The 18,037-nt window shown below is 37.6% G+C and overlaps 1 protein-coding gene across 1 annotated transcript; it reads right to left on the bottom strand.

The window, feature by feature from the left end:
• Positions 1–696: 696 nt before the first annotated feature.
• On the bottom strand, positions 697–2,103 carry LOC132038051 (patellin-1-like). The gene is made up of 3 exons (XM_059428777.1): positions 2,082–2,103; positions 1,149–1,229; positions 697–944 (listed from the first exon to the last, which is right to left on the bottom strand). Exons 1-3 carry the CDS (start codon positions 2,101–2,103, stop codon positions 697–699), a joined length of 351 nt encoding a protein of 116 aa, XP_059284760.1.
• Between the last annotated feature and the right edge of the window lie 15,934 nt (positions 2,104–18,037).

Genomic DNA, 18,037 nt, shown 5'->3' with positions numbered 1-18,037 from the left:
TTTTTTGAGTGTTTAGGTACAGCTAAAAAAGTCATTTTGTCTTAAAATAGTTTCAAAAAAATAATCGCCCATTTGACTTACCTTATCAAAAAAATTATAAAGTCGAAAAATTTTTTATAAGCAAAAAAAATAAGTTAGACTACCCCAACTTATTTTTTTTTAGCTTTATGCAAAACGGCCTTATAGGCATAAGCCCATCCAAACAGGCTCATAATCAAAACTTTTCAGAAGTAGAATCCAAAAAATAATAAATTACAATTCTTTTTTACGTTTAAACTCCAAGAGCAAATTTTGAAATTTCTCCGAAATGATTAATAAAAGACTTAAATTATAACTCCATGTAGCACATAGCAGAGAGATATGCTACTATTAATAAGCGCGAATCGGAGGGGAGCTTTCCGTATACTTGAATGGACCAATTCACCCTTTTGCTTTTGTAGAAAGACCAGGTTTGCTGGATAGGCCCACTTAGGTGTTTCTTTTATCGGAAAAGGGCCAAATATACCCCTGTACTATTGGAAAAGGATCAAATATACCCCTCGTTATACTTTGGGTATAAATATACCCCTGCTGTTAAACTATGGGATCAAATATACCCCTTTTCCGTTAAAATAATCCAAGTTGTACATCCTATCCATGCGATGACATCGTTTATTAGATGAGGTGGATGCCACGCGCATTACCACCTCATCACCCCTAACCATTGTTATTACTTTGCTCTGCCAACTCATGCCGTGATTCTTTTCTCCACGCCACAATACTGTTTAACATAGTGAATGCTTCTTTCACGTTGAAATCTCTTGCTCCTAGAAACTTGAGAAGAATTACATCACTTCTCTCATCTGATAAAAGGGGTATTCCCCATATAGATACTTCTTCTTCTGGTGGTGGTGGTGACGTGTCCATTTTTGGTGCCTCCGCCACCGTGGCCGGTGGCTCCTCCACTGCCGGTACTTTAACAATTGTTTGCTAAATTTTTTCAACTGCCTCCACCTTTTTCTCCGTCGTGTCCGGTGGTGCCGGTACTGGAGTTGGTTCCGGCACCAGTGGATTTACTTTTTCCTCTGTTTTCTCCAAATCTTTAGTTCAACTGCCACTGTTATCGGTTCGCCCTCGCTGTTACGAGCTGCGGCCCGCCCCTTGCCGGCGCGCGACGGAGGTGGGGGAAGTTAATTCGTGTTTGTTAAGATCTTCTTGAATTAACTGTTTGAATTTAGCTAATTCTTTTTCTTCGGGTGAGGGAGTTCAGCTAACAATGGATGAAGAATAATTTTGCGATAATGATCCCAAAATTTGAGTTTCATTGTAAGTCCATTATTGCTCTCTCTCTCTCAGCTTTAGTCACCATTGAAGGATTATATGGTGGTAATGGTATCAATGGTGGTGGTGGTGAAGGATGGTAGTGGTGGAAGGGAAGTAAATTTTAGTGGTGAAAGTGAGAAAAGTAAAATAAGTTAGGGGTGATGAGGTGGTAATGCCACGTGGCATCTACCTCCTCTAATAGCAGTGCCACGTAGGATAGAATGTATAACTTGGACTATTTTAACGGAGGAGAGGTATATTTGATCCTATAGTTTAACAGCAGGGGTATATTTGAACGTAAAGTATAACGAGGGGTATATCTGATCCTTTTCCGATAGTAGAGGGGTATATTTGGCCCTTTTCCATTCTTTTATTTTGTTCATGTGCATCACTACACATAATTGCCGCCGTTTTAACATATATAGACCCTGTACTTATCCCTTTATAACTCTAGATGCCCTTGGTAATTCTGAAAATAGTAAATTGTTAGTACTTTTTATTTTTCCAAACATCTCAAGTGTCTCATGTCATGTTAAATAGTACATAGCAGGTTAGAAGCCTTTTAGTATTTTCTTTTTGCGGTCACAGGCCAAACTTTTTAACCATTTAACGTTAAAATAATTTGCTTAGTTATTCTTTTTTTTTTTTTTTTTTAATTATACAGATTAGTCATTAAACATGTATATATGTAAATGATATGTGATAAAGCCATAGCTAGATTAAAGCTTCAGAAGATGAAATCATAAAATTAATTATAAAAAGGAGCACATTTTAGGTACCTGAAGCAACTTTAACGTTCATTTCCAAACGAAGCTTCAAAGGAAAAATCCTAAAGGCCCCCAAATGCTTAAAAATACATGCCAAAAGGAGGACTATATTGCCTTGCTCATGAACTTTTTCAATCATTCAATGCAATCACATTACTACTATATATAACGGACAACAAAAAGGCTTTTGTAGTCTTCACAAACTTTTCTAAAAAATATCAAAATTTTCAATTAATTACTTCTAGGTCCTAACCTTATTTTTTAAAGTCAAATTTATTTTTTGTTCTTATGGTCTACTTTTTAAAAGCTATCGAACATTCTGCCTTATTTACCTATTTCTATCCGGTATCTGGTATCCGGTGCTTGCATTGAGCTCGCTTAATCCAGACTCGTGTCGCATAGGGCCCAATCGGGGGAAGCGCTCCCTACCAAGGATTTTTTCATACCCAGGCTCGAACCCGAGACCCCTGGTTAAGGGAGGAACAACCCCATCCGCTGCACTTTATTTTCCCTGTTGCTTTCTTCTATTGATCTTATCTATTAACCTAAAAAATAGTCATTTCTTCGCTAGATATTCTTGCTTCTTGTTGCTCTTTGTTTTCTTCGTTTTCATTTGTTGCTTTATTATAAATTGTTACATGCAAGCATTTCTTTTACTTTATATTTGTATTATGAAATTTGAGAATTTCTGAAAATTCTTTTACTTTATATTTTATACTTTAATGAGCTCATATTTGTTTACCAAGATTAGTACAAAATGATTCTCAGATAGTTTTAAAAATTATTAAATGATGCCATGTAATGTTAAAATAAAGACAATATTATCAGTTAAGATCGGGTTATCTTTAAAATCTCTTGTTTGGTGAACTAAAATTAATCTTTCAAACACAAAATGAGTTTGAAGTAGGGCGGAATTAGAGTGTCAGCTACCGATTTGATCGGATTCGGTAACACTTTGTTCCAAATTCTGTATTTGTTTTAAAAGTTCATTAAATATGTACAAATTATTAATTTAGAACTAAAGAACTTATAAAATTAGGATTCCAAACTCATATATTTCAAATTATGGCTCCGCATTTAATTTGAAGTAAATAATTTCATCAAAATGAAAGTTAAGATATTAAAGGAGTAAAATGAAAGTTTTTCTTTTATATATTGAAAATATACTTATTTGAAGTTTAATTATTACCAACATAAATTATATTTCTTTAATTAAAATATTATTTTTTATAGCTGGAGTTGGGCCCTGGCGTAGCGCGGGCCTTGTGTAACTAATATTAATTAGAAAAGAAGTTTCATGTGATATTACTTTGTAATAGAAAATCAAAGAAAAAAATGTCTCCATTAAAAGGCAGATAAAACAATATAACTTTGTTCATGTTGGGCCCAGACAACACCCGGGTTATCCTCACTAGTTATCAAAATAAGCCGGCCAACATCTAACATGGCCCAATAATTTTTTTTAAAAAAGCATCACAAAATTCTTTAAAAAATCTAAATGCTTTCATATGATCATTGATTAATTTTAAAGATCGACTAAACAACTTCTTTTGCAACTAAAATTAGCCAACATCTAACATTGTCTTACAAACTTTAAAAAAACAGTAAAAAAATCTTTAAAATTCCAAATGCTTTCACATACAACATAAATTTGGATAATTTCAGAAAGTGAAAAACAGGTTAAACAATTACACACTCAAATTGAAAAATAAAAGAACTTAAGAAAAGAAGACAATAGTTTGTTGCGAAGCCTTGAAGCACAATAATAGAGAAGTGCTATGTACCCCACACTTTTTTAACATGAAAAAAGTTCCCGCGATCGACCACCAACTCCATGGAAATGATAATATTAAGATTGGCCTAATTAGGAATTTCAAAAGAAAAAATTCTCGGCATGAAGTTTTAAATGCCAGGTAAGATGCATGTTGTACACAACCCTAAAAGTTTAATATAGCAATGAAACAAAACTTGTAAACATAAACTAAGAAGGAGGAAAATTTACTGTAGCCTTTAATAATATAGTTCATTTTCTATTTCTTGCATAGATATTCAAAACGTTTAACTTAAACAAAAAGGGAAAGGAAGACCAATGAAGTATTGAAAACAAAAAAGCTTTCACAAGAATAAAAATCTACGATAAAATATCATACCTTCTGAATTATGGCAGGTCAAGTATAAGGTGTTCACACGTGCAATATAGTTATTTATTCATGACCGCTTGAATATTTTGAACATCAAGGAAAAAATTTCTTCGAATCGATAGCAGAAGGATTGTTGTATAGCATGCCACAAAACCTCGCATAGTTAAATTTAATACTCTATGGAGACGCAAAAGAATCATGCACAAATCACATGACTGTTCGAAACAATATGAATATATATAACATAGCTATATTATTTAATCTAAAAAAAATTAAGATCTACCGCTAAAGTAAAAGAAAAAATAAATAAACAGAGAGATTTGCTAATAAATCAACAGACCTCAACAATTGTGTGAATAAAAATTTGTGGCCAATCCAGTTGAATCTTTGCAATTCTCATCTATTATAGTAATAAATCTTTAATACCGTCATAACTTTTATTGCCTCACTCCTCTTCAATATTATAATTTTAACCATTAGTTCCACTTCCAAACCTCTCAATTATTTTAATTGCGCCATTATTTCTATTTTTATCCAATTGTTGCAATCTTCCGGTAGGAGTTTTTAAAATAAACTAATCAAGAATTTTTTTAAAATATGGCAAAAAACAAAAAAGGAGAAAAAAGATAAATAGGATCCTTAGCCAAAGAGAGGTGCCACATCACTCTTCTATTGCCTAGCTTTCTATTATATATAGATAGATGAGATTGGGTGGATACCAAAGGAGTTATCCCACCATCCAAACATGGGACTAATAATCACATCTCATCCTCCTATCAAATGACCCCTCATAGCCAAATAGAGGTTTTAGGGATTTCCCATCAAGAGGCAAACTACTAGCTCCCTCCGGATAAAAAATAGTGTCTGTTGCTTCCAAACGTACATGCAAGTATACGTGATCGTACAAGTTATATAGTGATTTTAGAAATCGGATGTCGAACCCGCAGGGACTTATGATTAAATGTCAACTAAGTTAAATGACCCGAAGTATCTACAAAAGAGATGAAATGAGTAGGTTGCAATTATAAACTAACTAAAAATAAAAGAAAACAAATAATGAACTTCAACCAAGAAAGAGCGTGTTTTTACATTATCAATTAGATGAATGTTCCAGGGTTGCGGTTGGTTCACCAATCGTATTAAGTTATTCAAGTATCTCACCCTAGCAGTTTTATTCACGATTGCTAATTAACTGGATTATTAATCTCATAGTATTCTCCTGAACTATTACTCGCAGGTTCAAAATAGTTCGCTGCTATATTCCTATGGAATTGACTTGTTAAGAATGTAATTCGTCCACGGTATTTAATTGAATGCGGCGACTAAGTATATTCCTATCCTAGCCTCAAATCCTAGACCAACTGTAGAGATAATTAGATCACATTCTCCTTACTTCTTCTTTAATATAATAACGTCTTTTCCCAAGCACGTATATTAAATAGTAAATAGAACTCGATTGTTGCGCAGGAAATCAAGCAATTAAGAACAAAAGTAAAGAAACAATTGTATATGATAAAACTACTAAGATAAAAATACTTGTCAAACGTCAATATTCATGGTTACACCACAACCCTATAATGAGAAGTTTAGCTCCACATAGACATGAAGGAAGAACAAAAAATCATCTAAAGAAAATATAAAACTAGTAGTAAGGAGAAGAAAAGGTGAACCCAATAATCTCCGATTTCGACGGCGGCTCCTAGCTCTCTCTAGGTCATAAGTTTTCAAAAAATCGAGAAAAAGGACTTTTCACAATGTTGGGAAATAATCCTCTAAAGCCCATCAAGGGGTAAAAGATGGAGAAACTTCTTCCGCCAGGTCTGCTTAGCTCGCAGAGCTCTGGAGCGAGGTAGGACCTCACCCTGGCCTTCGCTCTGCGAGGTCAAGGGTTCGTTTTGTACTTAGTCTTTTTTCGTGAACTTTTTCCTTTTACCCACCCCACCTCACTGAGTGAGGTGTAAAGCGAGATGGTACCTCACTATAGCCTTAGGTCAGCGAGGGCTTTTGTCCGTTTTACACTTAGCCAAATTTTCAGCTTCTTCTCCGCAACATAACATTTTCAGCATAAAGTACCTAGATTCCACAATAAAGCACAAATTAGTCCCACATCAAATAGTCAATTGATGTTAGGTTTATTTAGTGCATTTATCTCTACAACAAGGTATAAATATGGGTAAAGATAGCGGAAAAGCATATAAATATACCTAACATCAGTGTCCAAATTAGCCATTTGCACACCCCTTAAGAAAATACTAGCTCCTACAAAAAATAGATAATTTGACTAAACTACCCCTAATTAAATAGGTATTGAGATTTGATCACATAATACTTAATAGGGGCAAATCTGAAAAAATAAGTTTTTATTTTTTTTTTTATTTTTTATTTAAGTGGACACTCCTTTTGATCCAAGAAAAAATTACTAAGCCTCTGTATGGATGGTCATTACCCATGGTTTCATAATGTACAGTATGGTATTGTATAGTATTGTACTGTAATGTATTAATGAATACAATGTTTGGATGGACTGTATCGTTTGTTATGGTTTAATAACATTTTTATTATTTGGTTTGTACTGTATGATACTGTATAATAATATGTAAGTCTACTAAAATGCCCTTAACCATTAATCACAAACTAGTTTATATATATATACACACACACACACACATATATATACATAGACACATACATACATACATACATACATACATACATACATACATACATACATACATACATACATATATATATGAATGTAAAGGTTAATAAAATGAATGTAAAGGTTAAAATAAGAACTTTAAAAAAATGTAGTTGGTGGGTGGGGTTGGTGAAGGGGTGGATAGTTGTGGGGTGGGGGTGGAGGTAGTGGGTGGTGGTGTGGTTGGAGTGGGTGTGAGTGGGGTTAGGTGGGTAGCAGAGAGCGAGTGTTGGGTTTAGGGTTTGGTGGAAGGTCTGTCACGACCTAAACGAATGAGTCGTGACGAGTGCCTGATCACCAGTGACCACACACCCCTACACTCGGATCTGGATAACAAGGGCCCATATATATAACTCAAACTGAACGTATACTGTCCCATGAAAGCAGGACATCATGAACTCTGCACAATCTAAAGATATAAATATATGCTGAAAGAGCGGCGTGAGCCGACTAGGCCGCTACATATACTGTACACAAAAGAATAGAAGCTGACAAGGCTACATCATCGTCAATGCATGTTTGTCCTACGGACCTCTACTAGAATAAAGGCACACAGAAAGGATGGGACAGGGCTCCGTCATACCCATGTGCATATACATCTCAAAAGAATGACATATCAAATTAAACTGCAGCTCCGGATCAAATAGAGCGCACTGTCACCACTGGATAGAGGTCCTACTAAGCTGGATCGCCTGTCTGTCTACCTGATCTTGCGGGCATGAACGCAGCCTCCCGAGCAATAGGAGAGTCAGTACGAATAATGTACTGAGTATGTAAAGCATAAGAGTAACGTATAAATAAGAATCATGAATGAAATTTGAAACTCATAAGCTGAAATAACTATCTGACTGCATCTGTATGCATAAATATCTGATCATATCTATAGAACTCTGTATGCATCTGTATGAACGAGTATCTGTAAGTATTTGCATAAATCTGTATAATTGACAATGCCTCTGTGGGCGCATAATATGCATGCTCTTAATGATAATCATGCTCATATACATAAATATAGGTCATAGTGCTGAGGAACGTTCAGCCCGATCTATATCCCATATAATAGTGCCGAGGAACGTACGGCCCGATCCATATATCATATAATAATGCCGAGGAACATATGGCCCGATCCATATATCATCATCAAGGTGCACCAGCTGATCAGGTGGTAATGCGTATATAACGCCTATCCCTTTCCCCATACCCCATATACATATAATATACGCTTATATAACGCCTTCTGGTCATGGGTCAATATGTATATGTATATGAATGCAATGCATAACTGAAATGTATACATAGAACTCTCGGAGTGACATAAGGTCATATTACCTCCGATGGACAACCTTTGAGCTAACATTATCAACATAAGTAATCTCAAGACTGATGAACAGAAGGAACAATCATACGGGGTATAGGAACATCAAAGATTGAAGTACTCCTAGTGCTTCTAAGAGTAGTTATGGAAGCTCGTTCAATCGCTTGTTGGCTCATAACAAAGGGTCATGCCAAAATGAAGAAGGAATTGCCTTAACATACCTTGAAGTGTATCCAATCGTCCCTTGAAGTGTATCCAATCGTCCCTTGAAGTGTATCCAATCATCCAACTTCTACTTCTCGAACTCGTAAGACTACAATCAAGATAACATAGGCCTTAATTAGACTTATGTACCTTACTTACTAACCATTTAAAATACAAAAAGAGCTTAACGAATTGTGAACAACATTCCCCTTGCAAACTTAGCAATCCTTAAACTTCTCATTCAATCCAACATCAACCACAATATCAACAACAACAATGACAACACTTACATATCAAGATATACTCTAATACATTCCCAATCATCTCTTAAAACAGCCCCAAAATCACTATTTTAACCTTCATCAACTTACCACTTTCATAGCTATCTTCTCTTTACTTAAAACCACAAAAACTCTTAGTAATTAACTTAAGTACAAAGGCAGAAATAATTTACATACCTTGAGGGATCTAAGATTCCAAGATCAACTTCAACTCCAACTCCCCAAACTTCAAAACTTTGATGAAACCCTAGGAATCACCTTCTTCTTCACAAGCTCGGGTTTACAGGACTCGGGTCTTACCAAATCCCCACTAATATGATGGAAATTATATAGAGGAAATATTCTAGGACTTTCTCTAATTTGGGGGTGGAAAATAAAGAAATAAAACGTGAGGGCTCCATATATATAGGTGGGGCAAAACAGCCCTAGCGATAGCGAGTCGACGAGCAGGTCGATGGTCCGTCGACTTGCACTGTCCCTGATCCACCTGAGATTCAGAGATGGCGGCGTGTCAACGGCGTGGGTTGACGCCACCGTCAACACGTCGACGGTCCGTCGAAGAGGACTGGTTTCTGCCAGTTCCCTGAATCCCCAACTTGCGACGATTTGATCCGAGTAACTCCCGATCCTATTATATTGCGAAGGACACTTACCCATACCTTGGTGCACGCGAGGTGAAGCACTTAATATCTCAAAACTTAAGTGCGGATTCCATACTAAGGGCATATACTTGCAATAAGACAAAAACTTTCTTACGACAAAACAGGAGGTGCAACAGGGTGAGGGTTGGTGGTTGCGGGGGTGGGGTGGGCTTGGGTGTGATGAAGGAGGGTGGATGGGGTGGGGGTATAATAGGGAAATGAAATACGTAAATACGCAAAAACCACCAAATCTGTGGTTACAAAAATTGAGTTTTTTCATGATTATATTACCATGGGATTGTAATGGATTTACAATACCATACAATATAATTTTAAAAACTATGGAAACGTGTATCTTGTGTTCGTATGTGATAAATAAAATTTGTCCTGTTCGACAAAAAATTAATAATATGGAAACAAACATTGTTTCACAGAAAATAATACAATAATGAACCACGGTAAACAACCATCTAAACTGGGGGTAAGTGGACACTCTTTTTTATCCGGAGGGAGTATCAGGGGAAGAATTCCACTTCCATAAAATTCTTTTCTTCGTGTAATATTATTCTTTTCTATACCTAATTGAACCAAGAATTGATCTCCAGAAATATTATGATTCATTCATAATAATAATAAAAAAATCACAAGTATTTGGTATAACCTAATAAGGAAAAACTGGAAGTTATTTCCTAATAGAGAAAAGCCAAAACCAAAAAGAAAAAGGAAAACACGTCTTGATAGTTGATATAACCAGTTGACTTATATTTACGTACAGAATAAATTACAATGGAGGCTTCGAGAAAGAGGAGGTCGCCGGTTGTGGTTGTTGTGTATCTCCGCAATCACAGAAAGAAAGCTAATGTGTGGTATCGGGTTGAGTTGTCGATGACAAAGGAAGAGCAGTCTAAGTAAAGGAAATGTATGGAGCCTAAGGCGATTTTTCCCGTTGCGAAGATGCATGGTGAATTTAAAGGAAGCTGTGATGCTATTGGTGACGACATCTCTTTGGATTGGGGGATCCACTCGTGTTGAACCAGGAAGTAGCGACATATCCCTTTCTAAACACTTCCTTAAGCATAACGTCAATCATCCTAACCCTACCTTTTGGGATGACGCATCTTCTAATAGGAATATTCCCACTAGCTCCCCCTTCGTTGTTCTTTGCCCTAATTGCAAATAAATAAAAGCTATGTGTCATGGCTGGCGATAAGTATTTCCTGTCTGATATTGTTGATAAAGATGGTGATAGTTGGAAGAAGTGTGGTGAAATTTATGATCTCGACACCAAAAGTTGGACTTTGCTTGATCCCAACTACACTGAGTTCAGTCGTTATGCTTGTGCATTGTAACGACCTGTTTGGTCATTATAGTCTTTTCGGTATTTTCGCCCCTTTTCGAGCATTAGTTAGCTCACTTTTGACCCGAGGGAACCGTTGAAATGCTTTCTGAGGTGTCTAGACTTGATTTGGGGGACTTTTTGTGAAATTTGGGCTTTAAGAGAAAAAGAGTTGACTCAAAGTTGACTTTTGGGTAAATGGACCTTTTTCAGAAATCCGTCGATTCCGAGAGGTCCGGATGGTCATTTAGAACTTGTGTGTATATCTGGTTCGGTTCCTAATGCAGTCGGATGTATTTTGAGACTTTTGTTGGGAAATTGAAATTAAGGTATCGAGGGTTGACTCGGTCAATGAGACATCCATTGGAAATTTTGAGGACACGAGCGCATTCTTAGCGTGTTTTTATCTCTGTGTGTGTGTGTGGTATGTGAGCAGATGGCCTCAGGAATTAGTCAGAGAATCGGATTGGAGTGTGAAAACTTGGGTAAATTCTAGTGTTTGGTGCACGCTTTGGCGGCAGCGTTACCGCGGGAGCAGCCACCTTGCCGCTGGAGAGGTCCATGCCATTTGGGCTTGACCGCTGCAGTGGTCAAGGTACCGCTGGGGTGGCCATAGCGTCGTCAAAGCGGGTGATGGGCAGTGAGTTCATTTAATGAAGTGTTAAAAGCCATTAGTCTCTCATTTAATACCATTACGAAAATAGAGCTCTTGGGGATTGTTCTTGGAGATTATTGGAGAATATTCTTGATGGTAAGATCTCTTAATCCTCTTGCTATTTCATTTATCCTAATCATCTTAAGGATTCCTCTTTCCTTGTTAGCCCTTAGTAATTGAAGATTAAAAGTGGGTTTTGATAGATTTCATATCTAGGCTTATTAATGATGAAATTGTTGGAGTTTATGCAAGATTTTGATGAATTTAAGGTTGTTAATCATATATCTTCCATTATTAGTGTTGAATTCTTGAACCAAAGAGTTAGAGTTTATATCCAAAATTGGGGGTTTTGCTTGAATTTCGAAATTAGGTGAATCTATGAGTTAAATTAGCAATTAGTTGTTGGGTTATGATCACCTAATGCTTAATTTGATATTTTACTCCCGAATTTCCCATTCTGACCTTTTGGGCCCCATTTTCCTAAATTCTTGGGTTGGATTTGACCTAAATTGAATGATAGCAATATTAGTATCGTTCTTCATGATTTCTAATCTAGATTTCAAATATGCCTAGACTTCTTTGATATTGAGGCTCAGCGGAAGGGCAAGGTTAAAGGGTGAGTGATTGGTGTTTGTTGTTCGGCCATCCAGGTAGGTTATAACTTACCCTTGGTGAGACTTCGTATAGCAAAGCATATATTTAGATTATATTGTCGGAGAAAGAAATAAACCTTCGGGTATGAAGTTGGGTTGGATATTGTCTTAGGTTAGGCCCTGTTGCGTGATTGGGGGCTAGCCACTCCGTTGTGTTGTGACTTGATTGATCTATTGTGTTGGCTTGATTCCATGTGTTGTTAGTAGATATTTATATCTTGATTGTGATATGGTGGTACCTTATTTTTTACGTTGATACGAGGATAGATTTTCGTATGACCTGTGTAGTTGTTGATGATATTAGTGGCGTACCCATGTTGGTGCTTGTGACATTGATATATTATTGGCGTACCCATGTTGGTACTTGTGATATTGAGCTGATTCTTGATGTTGACACATGCATTTCACTCATTCTCATTATTCATGATATACTGTTGAGACACTGTTGGTACTTGGTGAAACATTGTGATGAGCTTGGCTCAGGTTTTAAATAAAAGTGATGTGAGAGTTTGATATTCGATGTTAGTCCTGGAATCGTGGATTGAGTGAGTGCATCGACTCCGAGGGTCCCCCAAGGTGGTGCCGGTGAGAACCCCCATGGGCAAAGATCCGGGTCTCGTCTGTCTATTGGGCAAAGATCCGGGATGAGTGGTACTTAGACTTCGCGAGTCACCTTGGGTTGTGCTACCGAGATGTCGATATTTTCGTTCGGAGTACATATTTTTATGGCATTGCATTGCATTCATACATTATTGCATTGCATTGCATCACGGCTTATATTGAGATGAGTTGGTGTTTTTATTTGTGATGTTGGATTCGGATTGGTCATATAGAGGCTTGGCACATTTAGGATTAGGTGCTCTACTTAGGCGATAACGCGTACTTGGTTTCGATTATGTTTGACTTATACTTGTTGATTTATCTGCCTATCTTGCTTTATTGTCTGAATTATGTTAGCTATACTTAGTCGGCCTATGATACCTACCAGTACTGTGGTTTTGTACTGATCTGCACTTGCTGCATTCTTTTATGAATGCAGAGTACCAGGTTGGGTCTTCCTCCATCTCCCGTGGCTGATAGTCGCCTTCAGCATTAGCATCGAGTTTCCAGGGTGAGCACGAGTCGTTCGCCGCCTTAAAGACTCCTCTTATTATTATGTCTTACTTTTCTTATCACGACCCAACCAGAGGGCCATAACGGGCACCTAGAGCTAACCTCCCGAGCACCTCTTCTCATACATCTCATAATCATATCTAGGTGGACCACAAAGAAGCCTCATAACTATCATAATCTGTAAGGGCATGACTCTAAAAGATAAATGCACAACTATATAATCTTCCTCAACTAAGCCTATATGCACAAGCCGACAAGGCTGCCAAAAATGATGCATAAAAATATGAACCGATGAGGTTGTAGAACATCTAACTATATACATCTGTCTACGAGCCTCTACATAGAGTGCATGAAATCATAAAGACAAGACAGGATCCCGCCGTGACCAAATATGTACACAAAAGAATAATACCACTAGACTTCAGCTCTGAAGCAAATGGAGCGCTCTTGAGAAGTCGCTGATGAAGCTCCTAAGGGTCCGATCCGTCTCCCTGCCTACCTTCTGGCATGAGCACAGTTCCACAAGCAAAAGGACATCAGTATGAATAATGTACTGAGTAAAATCATATCATATCATCTCGCGTCCGGGGTAAAATCATAATCTGCCCACTGCAGTGGTGTGCACATCTACGTGCCTGCTCGGCCGACTATAGAACGGCGCGGTGTGAGAAAATATATATATATATATATATATATATATAAAGCATGCATGAAGCCCAAATAAAACGTTACTACTCTATCGGAGTGATGTAAGGTCGGTAGACCTCCGATTTCTATTACAGAATCATCATCATCGCTATATCTTACCTTGAAAGAATAATTATTATAAGATGAGATCGACAACAATGAATAAAATCAATAATCATGGAACAAGCTCAATAATATCACGAGAAAATCAAGAACTATAAGCTTTGGTATCTTTAGAAATGGAATCATCATCATAGGGAACTTTTGTCAACAATACCACAGGAACTTTGAGAATTATGAGTTTCAAGCAATTCTAGGAAATTGGACATTATAGCTATCATGTATGGGTTCATAATAAGGGAATCATGCCTTTAGAAAGAAAGGGTTAGCCTTAACATACCTCGCCGTCTCCTTAACTACTCAATGCCTATCCTCCCGAGTTTGTAAATCTACATTCAAGATGATTCGCACTTCGGGTAAGTCATTGAAACGCTTACGTGGTCAAACTAAATTACTAAATGAGCTAACAAAAATTGGGAAGCATTTCCCCTTATATCTTCTATTTCCTCCAACTCAAAACAACTCCCAAAACCACAATAAAAACGTCAACAATTCCATAATTAAAAGATTACATTCCAATGCCAAACTTCTTTTCATGAAAAATCCCTAACAACAACTCCAATACAACCCCTTATACACTTGTATGCCACACTTCCTCAGCATTATTATTACCCCTCATAACAAGATTATACTCATAACATGCTAACAATTATAGTTCAAGACAAAATATCATCAATTCATATTTTAACTTTTCCCCATAACTCTTTTCTCTTTCTAAGGCTTGCTAAACCTTCAAATCAACTTAACATGAGAGATAAGATGAAAAACATACCTTGAATTTGAAGAATTTCAACTCACTCACTTTGCTCCAAGACTTAATCCCCATGTAACGACGGTCGTTATAGTCTTTCCGATATTTTTGCCCTTTTTCGAGCATTGATTAGCTCATTTTGATCTGAGGGGACTGTTGGCACGCTTCCCGAGGTGTCTAGATCGGATTCGGGAAGCTTTTGTGAAAAATAGGCTTAAAGTGAAAAATAGTTGACCCAAAGTTGGCTTTTGGGTAAACAGACCTTTTTCAGAACTTCATCAATTCCAAGAGGTCCGAATGGTCATTTAGAAGTTACGTGTATATTTGGTTAGGTTACCAATGAACTCGGATGCATTTTGGGACTTGGGTTAAAAATTGGAATTAAGCCGTCAAGGGTTGACTCGAATTAACGAGACCTCCGTTAGAAATTACGAGGCCACGGGCGCGGTCGTAGCGTGTTTTTATGTGTATCTATGTGTTTGGTATGTGAGCAGATGGCTTCGGGAACTAGTCGGAAAATTGGATCAATTGGTGAAACTTGGATAAGTTTTTGGTGTCTGGTACCCGCTTTGGCGACACCAGCACCGCGGCAGCGGTACCGCTAGAGCGGTAGCCCTACTGCTGGAGCGGTCCAAGGCTTTTTGCCTTTACCGCTGAAGCGGTCGAGTGACCGCTGAAGCAGCACCGCTGGGGCTGTCCCAGTGCCGCTTAAGCGGATGACGGGCAGTTTGTAAAAATTGATGAAGTGTTAAAAGCCCTTAGACCCTTATTATTTCCCATTTCGAAATTAGAGCTTTGGGGAATAGTTCTTGGAGATATTTTTGAGATATTCTTGGAGGTAAATCTTGCTTGTTCCTTTATTCCTCCTTTAATCATAATCATCTTGGATTCCCCTTCCCTTTAATAACCCCGTAGTGATGGAAGTTGAAAGAGGGCTTTGATAAACTTTTCCTTAGGCTCATTAATGAGGAAATTGATGTGTTTATGTTAGATTTTGGTGAATCTAAGCTTATTAATCATATATCTTCCATTTCTAGTGTTGAATTTCGGAATCAAAGAGTTAGGGTTTATACCCAAATTGAGGGTTTTGCTTGGAATGAGAAATTAGGCTAATCCTTGAGTTAAATCAGTAATTGTTGGGTTGGGTTGGGTTATGATCACCTAATGCTTAATTTGATATTTTGCTTCCAAATTTCCCGTTTTACCCTTGTGGGCCCGTTTCCTCAATTTCTAGGGTTAGAATTGACCGAATTTGAATAGTAGCAATATTAGTATCATTCTTTATGATTTCTAATCTATAATTTGATTATGCTTAGACTACTTTGGTTCTGAGGTTCAGTGGAGAGGCAAGGTAAAGGAGTGAGTTGTTGGTGTTGCGGTTTGGTTATCCAGGTAGGCTTTACGGTTTGGTTATCCAGGTAGGCTATGCCTTACCTTTGGTGAGATTTCGTATAGCGAAGCACATATTTAAATTATATAGTCGGAGACAACATGTGAACCTTCGGGTATGAAGTTGGGATGGATATTGCCTTAGGTTGGGCCCTGTTGTGTGTTGGGGCTAGCCACCCCGTTGTGTTGTGATTTGATTGTTCTATTGTGTTGGCTTGATGCCATGAGTTGTTGATAGATATTGGATTCTGTTTATCATCTTGATTATGATATTGTTGGCGTACCCACTGTTGGTACTTGTGATTCGGTTATATTGTTAGCGTACCCACTGTTGGTATTTGTGACCCGGTTATATTGTTGGCGTAACCATTGTCGGTACTTGTGATATTGAGCATGATTATTGATGTTGATATATGCATTGCACGCACTCTCATTTTCATGATACTGATGAAACACTTTGATGAGCTGGGCTCAGTTTTACTTGAGTGATGTGAGATAGCCGATGTCCGGTGTTCATCCCGAAATCGTTGATTGAGTGAAATTGACACTTGATAAAAATCTTTTACTTGAGTAACGTGAGATGGCCGATATCTGATATTAGTTCCGGAATCGTTGATTGAATGACCGATATCCGATGTTAGTTCCGGAATCGTTGATAGTGCATGGAATCCGCGAGTCCCCAAGGGTGGTGCTAGTTAGAACCACCCGTGGGCAAAGATTTGGGGTCCTTGTTTGTTGGGTAAAGATCCGAGACAGGTGGCACTTAGACTTTCACACTGGGTTGTGCTACCGAGACATCGATATTTCCGTCTGGAGTACATGTGTACACAACATTTGCACGACATTGCATTGCATTCATACACTCTTTGCATTACATTGCATTGCATTATGACTTGATTTTGAGATGTTTGGTGTTGTACTTGTGATGTTGGATTTGGATTCGATATATGCAAGACTTGGCATACTTGGGATTAGATGCTTTACATAGGCGATGACGGATACTTGGATTTGATTATATTGACTTATACTTGTTGGTTTATCTGCTTATCTGCTTTATTATGTTACACCTCGGACATTTCATGCTTTGTTGTCTTTTTGTGAATAGACTAACGCAAGCTTAAGGTGAACATGAAGTCCATATGACCTTAAGAAGGATATTTGGTAGCTCAAGGGTGTATACTACAAGATTTTTGAAGTATTACGAATCGGAGAAATTAAGTTCGTCGAAGGAAGTGAAGTATAAGTTGTGTTTAGGAAGGTTTCGCAATTATCAAGTTAATGATTATTTAGTAATGTCATGAAGAGAAGCTATAAGGCTCCTTAGATGGTTAAGGAAGTGTTAAACAAGTGCCAAGAAGATTCTATAAGGATTGGAGATCTAACGAATCGATGAGAACAACTTCAAAAAAAGAGGGAGTTATACGACCACTTATACGGTCCGTATAAGAGTCCGTATAACCTGTCCAGAGAAGGGTCGCTCCTTGGTGGCATTATACGGTCACTTATACGGGCCGTATAAGTGTTCGTATAACCCAGTCGGGCAGCTTTATTTTCTTGTTATAAATAAGTGACCCAAGTTCTTATTTCTCATTTTTCATCTTCTCCACAACTCTTGAGAAGGTGAAACCCACATTGCCATGTTACGTAAGTGTGTTGGAGATCCTTCTAGAATCGTGCCTGTAGATGATGTCCAAGTTACCGAGAAGTTAACTTATGAAGAGGTACCTATTGCCATACTAGACAGGCAAGTACAGAAACTCCGAACTAGAGACGTAGCCTCAGTTAAGGTCCTGTGGAGAAACAATAACAGAGAGGAGGTGACTTGGGAAGTAGAAGAAGATATGAAATCCAAATACCCGCATTCATTTTCACCCCTTATATTACTGGTCGTATTGGGGTAAAATCTGAGCCAATCAAACCTTTTGAGGTATCTACTCCTGTAGGCGACCCAGTAATAGCTAGACAAGTATACAAAAACTGTGGG

Source organism: Lycium ferocissimum, chromosome 11, assembly GCF_029784015.1.
Source record: "Lycium ferocissimum isolate CSIRO_LF1 chromosome 11, AGI_CSIRO_Lferr_CH_V1, whole genome shotgun sequence".
Taxonomy (NCBI): domain Eukaryota; kingdom Viridiplantae; phylum Streptophyta; class Magnoliopsida; order Solanales; family Solanaceae; genus Lycium; species Lycium ferocissimum.
This window is presented reverse-complemented; position numbering and strand designations above follow the sequence as displayed.